The sequence below is a fragment of the Typha angustifolia genome, chromosome 1 (assembly GCF_048772165.1).
Source record: "Typha angustifolia cultivar Huaian chromosome 1, ASM4877216v1, whole genome shotgun sequence".
In the NCBI taxonomy this organism is placed as follows: domain Eukaryota; kingdom Viridiplantae; phylum Streptophyta; class Magnoliopsida; order Poales; family Typhaceae; genus Typha; species Typha angustifolia.
Genome location: NC_133239.1, coordinates 10,645,277 through 10,665,760, shown reverse-complemented (window position 1 = coordinate 10,665,760; position 20,484 = coordinate 10,645,277). Strand labels below are relative to the sequence as shown.

Here is a 20,484-nt window from a genome sequence, read left to right as displayed (position 1 = left end):
GAATTAGATAAATTGTTACTCACTATATGCAAATATTTATAGAAAAATGAAAGCCCACACAAAGATATTAGTTATATTTAGTAAATTTTCTACTAAGTATTTTATGTGCATGATTTGTATTTATAATGACATGTTTTTTACGACGGTTGACTTAGTTTTTTCAATTTATATATCAGAGAAAATTAGTCGCTTTGTCTAACCTATAATTACTTTATTTCTCAAACTTTTATAATTTAATCCCAACAATTAGGAAAAAAGATAGAAGAAAACAACCTAGATTACAAATCTTAGCCAGTGCTTGGATAGGATTTAGCAATCTTTGCTTGACTATTTTGTTGATTATAAGCTCAACAAAAGAGCTATCCTAATAGAAGGAAAACAGATATTATATTCCTTTAAGGCAATTCAACAAGACTTAACAGGACTTCTTAGACCAAGCCCAGCCCAATATTGCAAATTGGGCTTCTTCCAATATTGAATGCTAATAGTCTTTTTGATCCAATTAAATCCTACAATAAGATAATGTAAGGGTGGTAACATTTGACTCGACCCGACCCGATAACTCAACATGATTCTGAAGATTTTAACAGATTTTGGTTTAGTATAATTAGATTTGAATCGTAAACATGTAAACCTACATAACCACCCAGTTGTTAAATGAGTAATTTTTTTGTTTATTATCTCAACCTATTTAAACCCGTTTAAATTTAACTCATTTATAACCCTTTAATCAGCTTATGACATGCTAAATAAACTGTTTATATAAACGATAATCTAATTATGACCCAAATAAACTATTATCTGAATCATGAATATCCGTGCTGACGGTGTACCGGCACATGGCACGAGGGGTGCCGCACAACACCCCTCGTAATAGTTTCGCTGCTCGTCGTCGACCTCATTGTTGAGGTTGAGCTACCCGTTGCCAATCACCGTCAACGTGTCGCCAGTCACCATCACCCGAGCGCATCAAGTGCTCTAGCCTGAGGGAGAAGGAGGAGAGATCCGGATCCGCAACTTAAGTTTTAACTGATAACCTTTTATATATATATATATCATCATCAAATTATTTTAATCGATAACCTTACAAATAAGTGTTTCTCCAAATCATCAAATTTGGAACTTGGTTGTGCTCCAACAAGGTTGGCTCCAAATATTGAGCCATCTAAATTTTGAGCTTGGCTCTAAATAGCTATTTAACTTTTTAAAATTCTAATATTGTCTTATAAAGTTTAATCTAAAAATTTTAATTTTGTATTTATAATTAATTTTTTAACAAAAATGGCATTATTGTAAAATTCTACCTTTAAAATGAGTCTAATATTAAATTATTTTTAAGTTATTTTAAAAATTAAAAATTATATAATAAATATTTTTTATTTATTATTTTAAATCAGAGTGTTCTAAAGTTACTTAAATAATAACTCAAAATTATTTTCCAGTAAATACACTAAATATTAAAATACATCAAACGTGAAATATCAGACTATTAAACATGAATATAGTCAAGGAAGAGGAGGTGGCTAGACTTACCAGCTATTAAATACTTATTATTTCTATTATTAAATACTAATTTTTACTTATTTTATGTAATATAATTTTGATACTTTTAATAATAACATGTAATGCTTAGTGCAATATAATTTCGATGTATTTAATTAAAAATAATAATTTAAAATTACTTCTGAAACTATTAAATATTTGTCTTATTTTAAATATAACAATGAGCTTTCTAACCATGTACTTCTTATTAAATAACAACATAAAAAAAAAAGACTTATTAAATAATTTAAAATATAATATATAAAATCCAAGGGCCTCATGGCTCTATGTTTGGAGCCTCCAAAGTGCAACCTGAAAATAAGATTAAGTTGAAGGTCATATATGCAAATTCCCCATGAAGTCAACAGGTCAACCCATCAATGATCACTAATCATGGAACGAATGATCGTCTCCCTGCGCTAATCTCGCCGCATTTCATGCCGTGTCGGACTTTTTTTCTCATTAAACCTTGTTAAAAAAAATATTATTATTATTATTATTATTATTATTTAACTTTCAAGAAAGCCCCTATCTTTTTGTAATTTAACATATTAAGTTAATTTTTTCATTATCCATATAAAACTCTCGAACAATAAAGTTTTAATTGAAAATTACATGAAGCTGTTATTATTTTGCTGAGTTGAATACATAAAGAAAGTGAAACGAGTTGACTCGTTTTACGTTTCCTTCCTCATCCGTATAATGATCAGCAATGTATGAGAGAGCTAACGAGAGGGAAATCCTGCGGCGTCGTCCACGCGTACTTGAACCTCACCGGCGTGCCCTTCGATATCGGCCGGCCGTTCCCGAGGACGCAGCGCTCCTCGTCCACCGGCCGGATCGCCCGGGGGTCGACCGCCTCCACGCTGCTGAGGCCGTAGCACCGCAGGACGACCTTCGACTGCGCGCACCGGCATTTGTTCCTCACCGACACCACGTACTCCGGCTTCCCTTCCACCACCCGCCCCGTCCGCGACTGCGTCACGGTGATGTCCGTCGCCATGCATGCGCCTCCTTCGCCTGCGTAAAATATATACATATATAGCACGTAAAACATTACCATCAACAAGAAGAAGATGAGCTAATTCTGTGTGATAATATTTACCTTCAGGTATACAGCAGGCGAGAATAGCAGCAAAGAATAAGGTGAGAAAGGCTCTTCTTGCCATTCTTGTTTATCTTCGATCTCCAGAGTAAGACAGATAGACACAGAGAGAGGTGTAGTGTAGTATATATATATATAGTCATGGAGCAAATGAATGAATATATTTTTAAGTAGATTACTTACTATAAGACGGCGGAATTCCGGGGTAGAGAAGAGATAGGCTAACATTTTTTGGTGTTTGGCAACTTGGCCACATGGAGAGTTCTCAGATGCATTTTGTCAAACAGGCAGGTAGGTGTGAAGCGAAAGGGACGAGTTGAAGAGGGCGGAGGAGGATTGGGTGGCGCTCCTCGTGGAGTCACATGGCATGTGGCGTTCGGAGTCCATGGTCTCATGGGTCATGATGCATGTGAGGATGTATGGGTAATAACTACTGATGCCTGTCTTTAAGGGGTGGGGTGGGCCCAGCCGATTCTTTTAAGGAATTTTTTTAAATAATTTGCACTTTATCTTTATTATTAATGAATTTTAAATATTACACTCTATATTTTACTTATTTTATAATTCATGCTCCGTAACCTAACCCTTTCTTTTTCCATATAATTCTCATTCAACACCCTGGATATAATATAGACAGTACTAGAAAAGTAATATTTCATTATAATATATAATATAATTTATAAATACATAAATTACCTCTCTCTTCTTCATTCTATTTTTCTCTTCTCAAAAAGGAATAAAAAAAAAAGAAAACGAAGAGGAGGAGATAGATGGAGAAGACTGTGAAGGAATATGGAAAATAAGAAGAAATAATGAGGATATTTTAGTAATTTGGTCGATATTATTTAATTAAAATAACGTTAGGATGTTAAACAAGAATTATAGAAAAAAAAATGAGCTGTTGAGTTATAAAATTCTTTAAAACGGAGTACGAATTATAAAATAGATAAAATGTGGGGTGTGATTTCTATTACTAAATGATAATTATACCTTGTGCCTATTTGTAAGTTATATAGAACACATTGACCCCCTTGATTATATAAATGTCTCTTGTGTTAGTTAAACTGTAGATTAGTATCATATGATTATTTAAAGAAAAAATAAGGAAAAAAATTTGAGGTCAAAGCATTAGAAAAAAATTAAAAAGGAGGATCTATATGATTGTGAGCTATAATTCAGGCATCTAGATATAATTAATCCTATTATTAATTAATTCTATAACATCTATATTTATTATTCATATCCTATAGTTATACCAAATAATTTTTTTATTGAAAAAAATTTGTAGACCGATAGTTTATTAATAACAAGCCCTACACTTAACTAAACACAAATCAAAATATACTTAAGAAAATTGTCGAGTAAGAAAGAGGTAATCACTCATGCAAAGAATCAAGTAGAGGAGATAGGGCGGTGAGCCTGAAAGCAAGCCTCCTTCTTGGCTAACGTTAGCACCACCATATGGGGCAAATAGACTCATATCCTACGGCTCTAATATGACTATAGTAAAATTAAATCTAAAACTTAAAATAAAAAAAAAATTCTTGAAAACTGAGGTAGAGCCAAGATATAGAGTAGGGGGGTGGCAGCGGTAATGAAATTGATAGCAGCAGCAACGGGGGAAGACGATGACAAAGGTTTGGAGGGTAGAGGCAATAGCACAAACAATAGCGAAGGTAATGAGGGGGTAGCATAGACGAAGTCGTATAAGATAGAAGGAAGGGTAGTAGGAGTGCTATAGTTGGTGGCGCAAGACGATAATTAATAGGGAGTGCTCAAAGAGCTCATGAGCCTACCTAATAAAATTAGGTCAAAGTGTAACCTATCCCCTCTTTAGGCCTGACTTGACCTAACCCATAAGTCTACTAGACTTGGTCGAGTCAAGCCATGTACAAGTTTGATCCCACCTGAGTCCATAGCGCCCGGCCCATCCGGTCCATTAGAGCTCATTAATAGTGGCATGTCTAGAACCATATCTATTAGGATATAAATTTTTCAAATTTTGGGTAGGAGATAAGGAAAGGTAAATTTGATTCAAAACCTATTAGTTGAGATTGGAAGTGGCAATTAAGCCGGCTAGAGCTCCATTAGACAAGTCTCAACCAAAGTTCTATTCATATAGAAAATGAGAGCTAGACGTATTGCCTAGTGCTTGGATCTAATGGTTCGAACTTGTTATTTAATTAAAGCTTGATTAGAGGCTTGAATTAGGTTCGCTTTGAAATAGTCTTAAAATCTGCTCATCACCTTGGCAAACTGCTCCAAGGAGGAATCCAATCCAGGACTAACAAAATCTCAAGATAAAAAGTAAAGGAAATAAATCTTCCCAACGATTGATCTTGGCAACTAATTCAGCACTATTTATTTATGTTTCTCCATTCACTACATATTCATCGAAAAACATGGTGGCCATCGTTAGAACCCTAAACTTTTACTCTTTTCGAATCAGCATTTGATCTGCGAACTGACCGGAGCAAATCCAAACTTTGTATCGGATGCGTATCGGAATATGACCAAGGAGCCACGAATAATCGGCCGTCGGTTATTGACGACGCACCGATCTCGGCTAATCAATTTGAGGTTCATTGGATTCACTGGCTCAGCAGTGTTGAAGCCAGTGCAGTCCAATTGCACATTTGATTGAGTACAGGTGCAGTCATTGCTAACCACAACCTCATACTCAGTCTTTCCAGACACTTTCAAGCCTGTCTCCCTTTGATCCACTGTGATGTCTGCAAGGCTGCAATCTGCACTACCTGCAAATCATATGGGTAGTTGTTTGAGAATAGATTAGCATTTTGATGAAAGATAGTGATATTAGTAGAATAATGTATTAAATTAAGAAAAATTATAATGTATTATACTCTATATTTTGTGATTATTATCATCAAAACCTTCTCTCTTCTACTTTTATTCCCTACTACAAATATAAGTATGTTTAGTAATAACAACACATATTAGTTACACCTAAAAACATAATTATTCTAACTTTCTCCGTCAACCGACTATCTTATCCTTAATTCTCTAACTTTTTCTTCTAAAACAAGGGTGAAACCGTCTCTAAATACCTAAATTTGTTACCCGACGGTCATAAAAAAAATCAAACGAACAACTAATGGAAGAGGCATTTAAAAAGTTTCATAATTATCCTTAAAAAACATAAAGTAATAGTTCGAACGGTTTAGATATAATTATCCCTAAAACAGAAGATATATTCATATATTCACTTACTAGATATTCATTAAAATATCTTACCTAAAAATATAGACATAATAGAGAGAGAGAGAGAGAGAGAGAGGTAGAATAGAACCTGCTTTAAAGATGCAAAATAGAGTAAGATAAACTAAGAGGAGCTTGAGAAAGGATGCCATGCTTCACTATTCTTCTTCTTCTTTAATCTTATTGTTACAAAGAAGATATATGTATGTATATATAGCAGTGGGATTTATCTCCTTGAAGGAAAGTAATTAAAAATAGATGGAGAAAAACAATGGAAATATATTTCCAGCTAATTAAATTGGGGAATTTGAACAAATCTCCATCTTTAAAGATCTTTACTTGCAACTCATATGGAAATCTAATGATTATTTCGAATTATTTCTTTTTTCTTTTGCTGGATTAAATTTATTAACTTTGAATACCATACATAACTTTAATGGTCATCCATTCGGATTTGGGAACATTTTTAAGTATGGTCATTAAAATAAACCATAATTATAGTGGAGTTTGGAAAGAGTGGGATGACTTCATTAGTGACCATAATCATAATTGCTACTAAATTTTTTAAATTACTATAGCAATCTTTTGGCCTTTTTAGAATTGTCAATATAGTTAGATTTAATAATATATATATATAGAATAAGGCTAATATAGATAATAGCTAAAGGTAGTAAATATATTTAATGACAATTATAATATTTTAGCGAAATTGTGGTCTACGCCCTGTATTTTTATTATTTATAAATTGAGTATTATAATTAAGTGAATATATACAGTAAACACTGTACTATTAGATTTGTTAGTTAAATTTAACAAAACCTCTAGGTTAAGTAAACTATACTAAAAGAATTACAGAAGTACTCGCAACGAAATTATACTAAGGGTATTTTAGTTATTTTATACATAAGAGTATTTTAGTTATTTTAGAAATACAGTATTTCTACTTGACATAATATTCTCGTGATGTTAGTTCAAATTTAATCTAGAATATTTTCTTTATATATTCGTTAAATTATAAGGCTCGATTTGTAAATAGTAAAAATATAAAGCGTAAACCATAAATTTGTTAAAGAAAAAGCAAAGAGTTATATGCAAATTTAATATATATATATATATATATGATAGGATTTTTCTCCCTTGAAAAACCTATTACTCCATTAGACTAGGATTCTTCATGACGGCATATGTACAATTATGCTATATAAAACTTATACATATATTTTGGTGTATATATATATATATATAATCTCACATATTGTATATTGAGTCTATTTGAGCCAAGCCTGACTCTACCTTGGCTCGATTAAACTTTCGATCTGAAAAACTAACTCAGCTCGTTTAGAGCTCGACTCGAGCTCTTAATGACCGGTGGTCATGAGTCTAGTAAGCTGACGAGTTTTTTTGATAGCCCTAGTCTTGGGCAATTTTGCCCAAGCCCAAGCCACTCATATTTTATTATAGTATTTTATTTATCTATAAAATGTTATGAGTTTGATGGAAACTTATTATTTTTGTTGCAGATCTCGCTAGGACTAGTGCAAACCTATAACCTAACTGGTTTTGGAGTGGAGCCTCCTCGTCACAAGAGAAATTAGCCAATTAAAAGCAACTGGACTATCCTCTTGCTAATAAATAATGATAATTGTTGGCGAATTGATGATAAACTTACATAATAAAGAACCTTATATATGGTATGATAGAATTTATTAGATGATTGCATATAGTTGACATAGCATGACATTTGTCATATAATATGTTACTAGCACACTTGTATTATCATAAGAATTGTGACGTCTATATCTCAACAGCATCTCCCCAACTAAGGTAATGAAAAAATTAGGCAAGCTATATGTATGACTTGAACATGTGATTATACTATTGACAGATGAGGATATTAAAGTTGAGGTGTGAGGGTAGAATGATATACTTAGCAGTACCAAATAGATGTAGGGTGAGGGTATCTTTTTTGTTGAGCCCAATAGCTCCATGGTGTAGATGCTCATGTTGACATGTAATATGTGTGATAGTTATGATGATTGGCATACGATTGAGATCCTTAGTCTCTAATGTTAAATAATTACTCAGTTATTTATTGGTTAACGAGCAATTGATTTTACTTCTAAGGTCTACCCTCCCTCTTAGGGGTGTTTATTTTGGATGAACACTGATGATAGCCGGAAGGTCTAATGTCAAGTGTGATAGGTAGATATATAAATATGAAAAGAGTTAGCATTCGCGATAGTCGAACAATGTTAGCTTACGTAGTTAGGTGCATGTCTTATATCGTATATAGTGATATAATATTTATGTATTCATATAAATATCATGTTAGGTACAAATACATAAATCTTATTATACTATACAATTTTTTAATACATTATTATGCTAAAGATAGTTTCACTCACCGAGAATTAGGCTTATTAATATTTAACATATAATGCAGATTAATTATTCGTAGTTGTGATAAAAATTTTTAAAGCAATTTACCTAGTCGAGCATTGTGCTTTTTTAACTATTTATTTTATAGTAGCGCCATAAAAGGGCATAATTTTATTTTTGATACGTACTTTTATAATTTTATTTAGTGATAATGTGTATATTACTAGTATTTTTCGCCTCGACGTAGGTCTTATATGAAATATCCTTAATAAAAATTATGATAGGAAGCCCAAGAAAAGAAAAAATTTGATGCCCTACTTGATTAGTATTATATAAAACTTTATCTATCTCTAAACATTTCAATTTAAATTTATCATCTTATTCTAACTATAGGTAAAAGTATTTTTGGATTGGCTTAGGCTAGAAATTAATTTTAAGCTAAATTTGAATAGCTCTATTCTATTACAACACTCTTATCTTTAATTTTTTTATTATTATTAAAGAGATATAACCCCAACAACTTGTAGTAGTAGATGATATTTAAAAATAAACATGCTTGAATGTGATAGAGTTTACACCAAAATGACCTAAAATTCTATCTATTGTTACTGAATAGAGAAAATAGATTAAGTAAACTAGACACCATCAAGTAAGTAGTTCAAAAATACCTTGGCAAACTGCTCCAAGTTGGAAGGAGGAATCCAATCCAGGGCTTAATAAAATCTCAGGAGAGAAAATAAAAAGGAAATAAATTTACTTCAACACAATTTATTTCTATTCCATTCACTACATATTGTTCGAAAAACATTCGGCGATAATATATAAAATCATAAACCCTAAATTATTTCTATTTTCTCATATCAGCATTCGATATGTGAGCTAACCGGAGAAAAACCAAACTTCATATCCGATGCATATCGGAACTTCACCCAGGAGCCACGAGTCATCGGTCGTCGGTTATTGACGGCGCATCGATCTCGACCGATCAATTTCAGGTTCATCGGATTTATTGGCTCAGCAGTGTTGAAGCCGGTGCAGTCCAATTGCACATTTGATTGAGCACAATTGCAGCCATTACTAACCACAACCTCATACTCAGTCTTTCCGGACACTATCAATCCTGTTTCCCTTTGAACCACTATGATGTCTGAGAGACTACAATCTGCATTACCTGCAAATCAAATGGGTAGTCTTTGAGATTAGATTCATAAGGAACACAATTCTGATGAAAGATAGTGATATTAGTGGAATAATGTATAAAACAAGGGTGAAACAGTATCTAAATGCCTAAAGTTTGATAGACATTTGAGAGATTTTATAATTATCCCTAAAATCTCTTTATAAATTCACTGAATTATGGTTGTATTCAATGCTTCTAAGTTACATTCATATATGAGAATTTATTTGACATTCATTTTCCCTATAAAACAGTAAATAAATATATATAGAGAGAGAGAGAGATAGAATAGAACCTGCTTTAAAGATGCAAAACAGAGTAAGATAACCTAAGAGGAGCTTGAGAAAGGATGCCATGCTTCACTATTCCTCTTCTTTATTCTTATTCTTCTGAAGAAGATAGCAAACTAGGGTTTATATATATATATATATTGAAAACTTTTAGCGGTGGGATTTATCTCTTGAAGGAAAGTAATTAAAATTGGATTGAGAAAATAAGTATGGAAATGTTTCCAGCTAAAGGTTTGTTTTCAAAGTTCAAAGATCTTTGCCTGTGCTCTTATTGGAAACTTATAATGAAATTTTGAATTAATTTTTCTTTCCTTTTGCCTTTTTTTTTTTTTTTTTGAAGCCAAGGAGCTGTTTTCAGCTATATATTACTAAGCTGCCGTTGCCTTTGCCGCGTCGATAGCAATAAGGATATACAATTCTGGGGAGGGGTGTGTCCGAGCCGATTACAACTACTATAATCGGAGGACACGCTAGCCCTTGCCGCTACCCAGTCAGCTACAATATTACATTCCCTCTCTACATGCACGAACCTAATCTCCAAAAATTCCTTTCCCATTAAGAAGAAGATTCTCTGCATATCCGAATGTAGGAAGTTCCTGCAGTTAGGACACCTGCCACGTCTAGTTAAGTTTTTGAAATATTATAATTTGTGTTAGATTAGTTAAAATATTATAATTGCCATTAAATTTTTATATTCTCGGTGATACATATTTAATTTTCTAAACTTCAATAAGATATACAATATTTGTTACAAAGTTTATTTATCCCTAAAATGCTTCAGTTTAAAAGTTTATTATCTTATTCTCACTTTAGGTAAAAGTAATTTTTTTTTTAAGGAATGAGTGCTAGTGAGTTGAAAATTTCTCATCGCTTTACTGAGGAACGGATTAATACTGGTCTAATATCTTCTATAAAATTCAATATGATACCCATTCGGGCCGGGAGACTTACCCAGAGGCATACTCCACAAAGTATTTTTAATTTTATCATCCGAAAATGGTGCAATTGGTAAAAGTACTTTGCCTCACTCTTTTGCCTTTTAGATAAGATAATATTAGTTCATATGGTTTAATGCTGGAATCCATTATTAGTTCATATGATCTAATGCTGGAATCCATCTAGGGATCAATTGAAAAAGGAATAAAATACTATACTTTTTGTTGCAGAACATTTGACTTGTTGACCAGTTGACCATTGATATGCTTTTACTAATGCCAACTTTATGCTCTTATTTTTGGGTCAATGTGCTCTTGGTATTGAAGTTACTGTGGGTTGAATCAAAATCTATGGGAAGTTTGAAGGATTTGAATCAGTTGGCTCTTCATGTAGTAGTAGATAAGTAGATACAATAAGGCCTCTTTTTGGAGGGGAAAGACAAAGATTCATATGCATTATTCTACCTTTTTTTTCATAAAATATTGAGTTTATATAGTTCCAAGTTTTAATTTCAGTTATAGCGTAAAATATACTTGAGTGTATTTATAGACATTTTTGTACATTTAATTCAGTTTTCATTCCTAGATAAAATGAAAATTTTGGGTTGGAACTAATTTATTTCAATATATAGTGGTTTGAAATCAAGGTAAATATATATAACTATTACTCAAATAAGATGCTAGTTTATAAAGTTCTATTTGGCTGGAATCCATCATGGAGTTAGTTCAGAAGTATCATCTAGACTCCTTTGACCTGTTGACTTGAAATCGTCATCAGTCAACTTTATTCACCTTTTGTTGATCAATGGTCGGTTGTTTTGGTAAGCATTGGCGACTCTCCATTAGTCTAAACTGGTGGACAGAGTCAAAGATTTTGATTCAAATGAGTAGATTTTGGGGACTTTGGTTTATGGATTCCTTTGGAACTTTAGTTTGTAGGTTTCTTTATTTTAAATATACCGCGTTGGCCAACAAGTAATTGAATCCAAACTATGTTGTAGTATGTGAATCTGAAATCAAGAACCAAGTCAAAATCATGTAATTGAATCCAAACTTGCTCCAGATTCTTCCATTCGGAAGAAAAAGGAGCCTGAGTTGACTATTCTTAAGGTGTTAAAGCCTTAAAGGGCCAAGAATTTGAATGAAAAAACTAGTGGACATGAATGGTTGCTAATTTCATCTTGCAAGGAAGTCAACACGACAAGGGAATACAGTTCCCATTTTGAATAAAGACTTGGAAACTACCAAAGTTCCAGATGGCCCCAAGTTCCAGAAGAGAATATCTTTTACCTTTGACTTCTTAATAGAAAGGAAGGAAGGGAAATAGAGAAAGATTTTGATCATTCTAGACTAAACTATGTATGCAAACTTATATCATGATCTAAAAGAGCTTTAGGCTTCAGATTACTGCAAAAGAAGTTTTATATCAGAACCTGAAAGCTGCAAATAAACTTTTCCGCCGAAAGAAAATAATTTGAGAAGATCAGCTTCATCAAGAGATTATAAACTTATCAGAGGAATCAAAGTGTAGCAGTGGATATACAAGTCATGAAATTCTTTATGTATCACTAAATATGTAGATGGCTGTACAAATAAATAGTATGTAATTACAAGTTCTGTGTTCTTTTTTGTACAGTTTATATGTACAGCAGTGTAGTTACATTGGCCATGGACATCCTTTAATCACCTTCAGTATATATGTACAATAGTGTAGTTCACAGAGATGGAGTTGTGTCTATGTTTGCTTTCATTTGCATGTTCTTTTTTCGAACTTTAGATCATCATGAGTAGGATCCAATCGACCGCAGTCTCTCAAATGGATAACCCTTGAAGAAATTTCCGAAAAGGAATGCGATAGTGCTGAGTGCTTCAGGAGGTTTATTGGGCAAGAAAGGGTTATGCTTAACCTTCAGAACTGTCTGCCCAATCTGTGCTCGGATCGACTCGATCGTCTTGTCTTTGACAGGGTTCCCTGATGTCTCAGATAGGTAGAAATAATCCACTACTTTCCCACCCTCAGTTGAAATTTCAGCTCTTCTGATGTTCAAGCCATTTTCGCGAAATATCCTTGTAATGTCCGAAAGAAGCCCGAATCGATCTTCAGTCCTCAACTCCAATTCCAATCCCTACAGCCATAAAGCATAATACTTAGTAACGAAAATTTAAGCATTAGACAACTATTGCTTTTGGAGTGAATTGTACCTCTGCAGTTCTTCTCTCTATAGCTGCCTCAAGGCATTGAATAACTCTCTGCCTTTCGGCCTCTGAGCTTATAGGGTGTCCATCAACATGTCTTATGTAGTATTCCTGATATGCTTTGCCCCTTCCTGTGTCGACCGTTCCATGATACACGACATATTGCATGTCTGTTAGAGTGCAGAGAGTATCAAAAAGGAGTTTCACTCGATCTTTGGACCGCAAAAACACTACTGTGTAATCCTTCTCAGGACAGTCCAGCACTGCTACTTGAGGCCTAGAGCTTTCGCTTTTCATGCAAATCCTCTCATAGTCTCTGTCATCAAACATCATCTGATGCAGCCTCCGCTCTTTATGGGTTTGAGACATCGAGACTGAGGTCTTTGCAGACCTTGAACCATCGCTTCCCTTCAGAACGTCGGATAACAGCTTCTTGATATTTGATAGAGTATTTCGATCTTGTAAAGCTCCTCCCTTTGACTCATCAGTGACATGAACTACTGCTGCAGCTCTCGTGTTGTGTGTCCAGATTTCGGCATTCACCACATTACATTTAAGATCAGTGAGAACTGCACATATTTCAGAGAGCAGGCCAGGTCTATCGGCACCCGTTAGCTCAATGGATGTGTAGTCATTTGCAGGCGCTATGCCTGCCAACTTCTTCAAAGCAGGGAAATAGCAAGCATCTGATTCAAGGGTCTGCAAGGTTGATGCAAAAATAATTAGGTTACTTTGAGAATCTTAAGAAATGATATATATTCTACTATGATAAGATATCAAAGTCAAGATGCTATAAATAGAGTATCCTAGCACATGAGGCTCCTATAGCAACAATGCTATGAGAAGTTACCTTTTGTATGTAGGAGATGGTCTCTTTGTCGTAAACTTTATTCCCCTCGCAATCGGTAACGTTGAACACTGAAATCATAAAAACAGAAGGTCAGATCCGATAGAACTCTCGATGAACTTGAATTTATCTTGTTGCAACTTTGGAGGTCTTACCATCCATAAACCAACTACCATCTGAAGACATGTATGCCTTGGTGATGATAAGATTCAGATCAGCAATCACTTGGACAACCTCAAGGAGAGTCCCATGCTTGTTGACACTATCAACCTAATAGAAGAAAGCAATAACTAAGAAAGCTAGATATATTCTTACAACAAGGAAAGTATCAATCATAGAAGCATCAGATACTCCACGAGGGAGCTTCAAGTTACCCGAATAATTGTCGCACTGTCGCAAGTATCATTGTCTATCACAACCCTGCAGCCAAAAGTACTCAAATTATCATTCAGGAACATATAATGAAACAAGTTAGAGCTAGAAGCTTTCATTAGTACCATAAATAAGAATCTAGAACAGAATAACAATGGAAAATTATTGAAGATAAAAGAAAAAGGAAAGAAGGGAATTGAGGATCCAGAGATCGATTGGTTCTCCTCACATGAAAACCAGGATAAGAAGAAGGAGAGATTGTAACTACATACTAAAATAGAAGCTAATTTCTGACATGGAGAAGGATAAGTCTAAAGAAAACATACTAAAGTTAATTAAAAATTACGGCAAAAAATAAGGACTCTTCTGGAAAGCACGACAAACATTTCAGGCACCAAGAAAAAGAAGATGAAAAAAACCCAGTAGTCTTAAAAAAATCTGAAACCAAAATTGAAAAGAAAAAAACTATATATAGATAACCAAACAGGGGAATTATACTTGAACCAATCTACACACTACCTCCACACAACCACCTCCAACCAACTCCAAAAATAAAACCAAAACCAAAAGAAATCAAAGAAAAAACACCAAATAAAACACAAAACCAACAAGGAGAAGACTGAATTAAACATACCCAAGTCCAGAAACAACCTTAAGATCTGAATCAAAAGAGGAGAAGTAAAACACCTTGGTGGGTTCATCCTCCTTATGAGCTTAGCATACTCATCGTCATCCATCTCTGGCTCAGCAAAACTACCCATCAGCCCAAAATGGCACCGTTGCATGCACGCCGCGAGAGAAGGGAGAAGAAGAGAGAAGAAGAGAGAAGAGAGTTGAAAGGTAACAGAGAGCTTCTCCGAAACTTATATGTCCTTTCTAGAGTAAAATTGTGGCCTTTTTCCTAGCCGTTAAAAAGCCGAAGCCCGACCTGTTCTGGGAGACGTGTCCTTTTCCGATTGGTGGTAGGTGGACTTATCGGCACCCAAACTGATATTCGTACTCCTTATTTTCCTGATGACCAGTCTGTAGAAGAGGATAAGGTGCGTGTTCGTTTGGGGATTAGTTAGTGACAGGGTAGGTGTGAGAATATCTATGGAATTCGCTTTTTACCGATATTTTAATAATTTTAAATAAAGAAGACTAGAAATGAGAACTTTTTGAGGGAGGTGTTTCCCACGTGAGGATACCGGTGGGCGAAGCGTTAGATGGTCGGACACGTGCCTGGTTTCTTGGGGACACACACACACACCGTCCTAAAGCAACCGGTTCTTCCGGTCATGTGAGATTAGTGAACCCTAAACTATGATCCCCTAAACTATGATCCATAACCATTTATACTCTCTATATGATAAATCATAATTAGCACTAAAAACTTTGTTCTCTAACTAAAATATTATTCAGTTGGTTAAATTTAAATATCACGATTAAAACTAAAATTAGATAAAAAATTATTATTTAAAATAGTTTATACGCTATCTAATACTTTACCCAATATCGACGTATAAGAAAAAAAAAATCTACTTTTACGTTATAAACATCAAAAAATAAGAGTATTTTAGTTATTTTTATGGGGTTGTTAACTTTTAACAATAATCTATTAAGAATATTTTGTAACAAACTAAACATAATTGAAAGAGCCAAAAAAAAAAAAAAAAATAGTTGTAATAATGATACTTTAAATAGTTGCAATTATATGTAAGAATTCTTTTTTTTCTTAGAGGGTATAAGTAATACTAAATACTGATCATAGTTCACGGGGTTTAGATGTAATTTAGCTATCTTATAAAAATGGTCTAATGGAGTTTTGCAAGTTGTAACACTATAATTAGGAGCGAAAAGTGGATACTTTATTAACCCAATAAGTTAATAATTTGGATCCATGTCCCAGATTCAAGTCAGATGTCGGTATTAGGTTGCACTAGATGGAATCAGATTCAGGTCAAATGCCGGTATCGCTTTTTAACTTTTTGTCTTAAATTCATAAATCATAAGATTCAACTACATTCCTTCTAATTAGTCTGATTTGAATTATGCTACTAGGATCTAATTCTTTTAGCATTTTAACCTTTTTTTATTCGTGGAATCTTTAATCGTCGAAAGTAGCCGAGGAGCTTTGCTAGGGTTTGGGAAAATATATTTTCTCTAGCATTCTCTCCACCGGAGCCATTACAGGTGATACTCCCTCTTGGAGAAGATTTCTCTATTTCTCTTCCCATCTTTTTTTTTCCCCTTATTCTTCTCTTCCTTCTCAGTTTCTATCTTCTCTTCCTCTCTTCCTCCACGTTCTTATTCTCCATCACCTCCTGTAGCTAAGATTATCTCTGCTCCCTTCGTTATCAAGGCCCATGCCCATGCTGCTCCTCTCCTTCCCCGTCAAGGTTGCTGAGGTTTATGTCTTCGTCATCATCACTCCTCTCCTCCCCTGTCGAGGTCTCCAAGGCCTACACCGTCATTGCCTCACCTCCCTCCCTCATCGGGGTTGCCTAGGCCCTCATTACTGCTACTCCCTTTTCCCCATCGAGACCCTCACCACCGTCACTTCAGCCGCTATTCTTGCTTCAATGAGAATTATTATCGGATGTGGATTCTAATGACTGTTAGTCCCCTAGTTTGGTCATGTTATGTTCTTTTTCTTTTTTTTTCTTTCTTTTTTATTGGATAAAAACCTAAGATTATCTTCTGCTTATCTATATAATATGATACTCCAAAATATCAGGAGAAAGACAAATATGTCAAGTATTAGCTAGTTTTAAATTAAATTGCTGGTCAAAGCATAATTAATAATAAAAGAAATAAGTTCCTTCTTGATTGACTGCTTGATTGAATGATTGATTGAATGAATGATATAGCCATGCAAGATACTATGATCAGTTCATATAGATCGAAATTAAAAGGTTGGATAAATTGGCTATGTATCCAATAAATATCCATCAATGGGGCCCAAAAAGAATCTATCCTTAACCATGTATGTAGAATGTTCACATCCAATAAAAATCTATGGTGGGTCCCACAAATCTATGAATAATTCCACTTTATTATTTTCTACTTTATTTAATTTAGATGGTAGAATATTCTCACATTTCTATTGTCATGGAATGATAAAAGAGGCATTAATTTGAACTATTTAATGCTTGTTTATTCTTTTATTTTTATTTTTACATATATACCTTTTAAAATCTCTAAATTGATCACATAAAAGAAAAAAAAATGCATCTATATTATTACATATATTACTCTAAATTGACAACATCTTTATCTTTTCATTTATTAAACAGTTCAAATGTTAATATACAATTATAAAAAGTAATTGAAATAAAAATAATAGGTCTTGAAAGGTATATATAAAAGAAAAGGAAACCTTAGAAAGGTTTTGGATTGGGAATGGCCAAGAATTGGATAAGGATTAGGTTAGCACAAGTTGGGGTTTACTAGTATTTTGTTGGTTGGTCAAGGATGGAACCAAACAAGGAGAGATTAGATTAAGACAAACGAAGAAGAAGGAGAAGGAGGAGAAGAAGAAGAAGAAGTGCAAGCTAGCAAGATAAGATAAAGCTAAAACTTGGGTGGGTAGGGTTAGCCTAGATTCTCGCTGTTGTGTAAAACTTTGTGCCACTCTTTGTGATGAAATATAAATGATATTTCGAAAATTTTACATTCGACGCTCTGCCTTTTAAATGAAATTATAATTTACGTCTTATGTCTTTACTATTTATAAATCGAGTCCTATGATTTATCGTATATGTGTAGAACATATTATAGGTTAGATTTAAACTAACACCGTTTGGGCAGATAAGAATATTCTATCAAAATTATTTTTTTAAATGACTAAAATACTCTTAGCTTTTTCCTTCATCTTTTTCTCTCTTCCTCACTTCTTCCTCCCCGGACAAATTAAATCCAGTCAAAATAATGGAAGTTCTTCTCCACTAGTAACTCTATTTTTCTCCGTAAATTAGGTATAGCTTGGATTTAGTATTTTAAATTAGGTATACTTAGATTTTTGTTTATGCATGGCTTGATTTTTTAATTTTTACAATGAGAACCTCTTTTCTCCTCCATATAAAAATTAAGATGAGCAAATCCCAAGTTCTTTTTGTATTTTGAGTCTGGATGGATTTGGTAAGGTTGGATTAATGTTGGATTGGGCTGGGTTTGGTTGAGCCAGATTATGTTAGATTGAGTTTGGTTAAGTTTAGTATAAGTTGAGTTAGTGTAACTTATCTAAGGGTATTCTCGTAATCTTTCTAATATACAGAACTTAATCTAGGAGTTTCGTTAAGTTTAGTTAGCATATCTAATAATAGGGTGTTTTCTATATATATTTATTAAATCATAAAGCATGATTCAAATGTTTAATTTAAATATGTTCTTTCTCAGTATTCGAAATAATATCAAAAAATAACAATGTTTTTTTAGTCGCTCTCTCTACCAACTTTAGGAGATAATTAATACATACATAATATCATTTATACGCTAAGGTTCATCAATGGCTAGATTTGTATTTCATAATGCACACCCACATAGAAAAGAAGAGAGGATAAGCAATTAAGAGCTTAATATATTATTCTTGTTAAGAGGAATGTCTAGAATAGCTTTATTGGAACAAATTGCAATACAATATATGGCTTTAATATTAATGAAGCATAACATGATGGAGATAGAGCAATAATAGCTTAATTTAAATAAAATGACAATAATTGATTATTAATTATCTATGCATATTAAGTACTACTATGCTAATAATATCTCTTTTTTTATACTTTAAGTAATTCTTTTTTGAGGTCATACCGATGATGCTGATAACAAACGGTAATCTCTTTCTCGTAGTCAATCTAGGGTTTTGGAGGTCGAACCCCCACTAACTAATCCACTCCATTATTTAAGATTGATAATATAAACTAGGTTCGTGTTCTTTAATAAGCTATTAAGGTTAGGAAGAAGGTAGGGATTAATTATGTGTACTAAAAAAGTGTTAAGAAATCCAATGTTCATATCAAACTAGATCACAAGTTGTAGCCATGTATAAATAATTAATTATAGGATTATGTGAGACATTAGTTGTCTATAATTTTTCTCCCCCTTGTTAACCAAGTTGGACTAATTCTTTTCTTTTAATGAAGTAAGTAGTACTGATTTGATGCCTATGTAATGTCATTTGAGTAGGTCTCAAATCTTTAAAATTCCCAAAATTTTCTAATTTAAGTGGATTAATTAGTCAGAGGCACTTTAATGATACTTAATTAATAAATTAGGATATCTTCTAGGAGATATATCCATACTTCATCAAAGCAACTGAAGCTTTTAATACTGGCCATTTTAATTTTAAGAATTTGGTAGGGTCTGCTGAGTGGAATGGATTACACCATTGGTTTATTACCTAATCACTTAATTGATTATTAACCTCATATTAGAGTTTTCTTCTTCTTCTTTTTAAGGTTATGATTCAAATCTCATCAACTTGTTTTTAATTTCTAATGTTAATTATCTATACTATGCATTATTAGATAACCGATTACAGCTTAATTAAGATTTTAATTGAGTTGGTTTTAAAGATTTGCGGCAAACCCTATTTCGTCCTCACCTATCTTCCACCGGATGTTATGTTCTCTCATGTGCGATCTCGATACTCTGCAAGCAGGCAAGTAAAAGAAGAATAGAATGTGTTGAACTCAGTATCTCTAAAAAATCAGAGTTTAGTATCATGTGAGATTGAAAAATATATTAGATAATAGATTAGTAACATATATCATACCAATAAAGCCATTTTTATTATTGAAAAGTTATGCACGAATCAAACGCCATCTAACTGATTTTGTACTTTCTTACACTCATACGGTATGTTTAGTTGCAGAAAAGTGAGGAAAGTGAAGTTGATACTTTCGAGAGCTACCATATATCTTAATTATCAGATGAAAGGAAGAAAGTGAGTTGGAAAGTTACATGTAAGACTTTCTATAATCCTCTACAGCAATAGTAAGATGAAGTGGAGACTTAAGAAGATAGTGAGATTTCTAGAGAGTGACATACTCTTCTTCCATTTAGGACCCACCATGGATGCTTGTTGTTTGAGCTAATGTGTTATCTCGTCAAGCACGCAAAAACTAGTGACCAAGCAATCGTTCTACATCAAGCATGCATGCATGCATGGTTAATGCATACCATATGGTCATATAGCAATAGCTAAGTCCCTCTCTTGCCTAACTTTGAAATGAAAATTGACATGAATCTTTTATCATAAAATCTGTGGTAATTAATCAATGGAGAGGCTATCATGAACAGCAATAGAAGATATATATATATATATATATATATATATATATATATATATATATATATATATATATATATATATATATATGTATGTATGTATGTAAGCAAGCAAAACTTTGGCATATTGCAATGCCAACAACTCTTTATAAGAA

The 20,484-nt window shown here is 33.3% G+C and overlaps 2 protein-coding genes across 2 annotated transcripts; both read right to left on the bottom strand.

Moving 5' to 3' along the window:
* Positions 1–2,140: 2,140 nt before the first annotated feature.
* Positions 2,141–3,033, bottom strand: LOC140764252 (protein TAPETUM DETERMINANT 1-like). The gene is made up of 3 exons (XM_073102723.1): positions 2,831–3,033; positions 2,648–2,728; positions 2,141–2,562 (listed from the first exon to the last, which is right to left on the bottom strand). Exons 2-3 carry the CDS (start codon positions 2,709–2,711, stop codon positions 2,249–2,251), a joined length of 378 nt encoding a protein of 125 aa, XP_072958824.1. The 5' UTR covers positions 2,712–2,728; positions 2,831–3,033; the 3' UTR covers positions 2,141–2,248.
* Positions 3,034–12,187: 9,154 nt separating this feature from the next.
* Positions 12,188–14,919, bottom strand: LOC140765742 (ACT domain-containing protein ACR6-like). The gene is made up of 6 exons (XM_073104968.1): positions 14,750–14,919; positions 14,065–14,110; positions 13,846–13,960; positions 13,694–13,761; positions 12,850–13,542; positions 12,188–12,773 (listed from the first exon to the last, which is right to left on the bottom strand). The coding sequence occupies exons 1-6, from the start codon at positions 14,845–14,847 to the stop codon at positions 12,429–12,431; spliced, it is 1,365 nt and encodes a 454-aa protein (XP_072961069.1). The 5' UTR covers positions 14,848–14,919; the 3' UTR covers positions 12,188–12,428.
* Between the last annotated feature and the right edge of the window lie 5,565 nt (positions 14,920–20,484).

What these genes read in the sequence shown, in the direction of transcription:
- LOC140764252 (XM_073102723.1), bottom strand. Translation starts at nt 2,711, where the DNA reads ATGGCAAGAAGAGCCTTTCTCACCTTATTCTTTGCTGCTATTCTCGCC. An exon ending in CGCCTGCTGTATACCTGAAG is followed by an intron (nt 2,563 to 2,647) that starts GTAAATATTATC and finishes TATTTTACGCAG; the next exon opens with GCGAAGGAGGCGCATGCATG.
- LOC140765742 (XM_073104968.1), bottom strand. Translation starts at nt 14,847, where the DNA reads ATGCAACGGTGCCATTTTGGGCTGATGGGTAGTTTTGCTGAGCCAGAG. An exon ending in TGGTAGTTGGTTTATGGATG is followed by an intron (nt 13,762 to 13,845) that starts GTAAGACCTCCA and finishes TTATGATTTCAG; the next exon opens with TGTTCAACGTTACCGATTGC. An exon ending in TAGAGAGAAGAACTGCAGAG is followed by an intron (nt 12,774 to 12,849) that starts GTACAATTCACT and finishes TTATGGCTGTAG; the next exon opens with GGATTGGAATTGGAGTTGAG.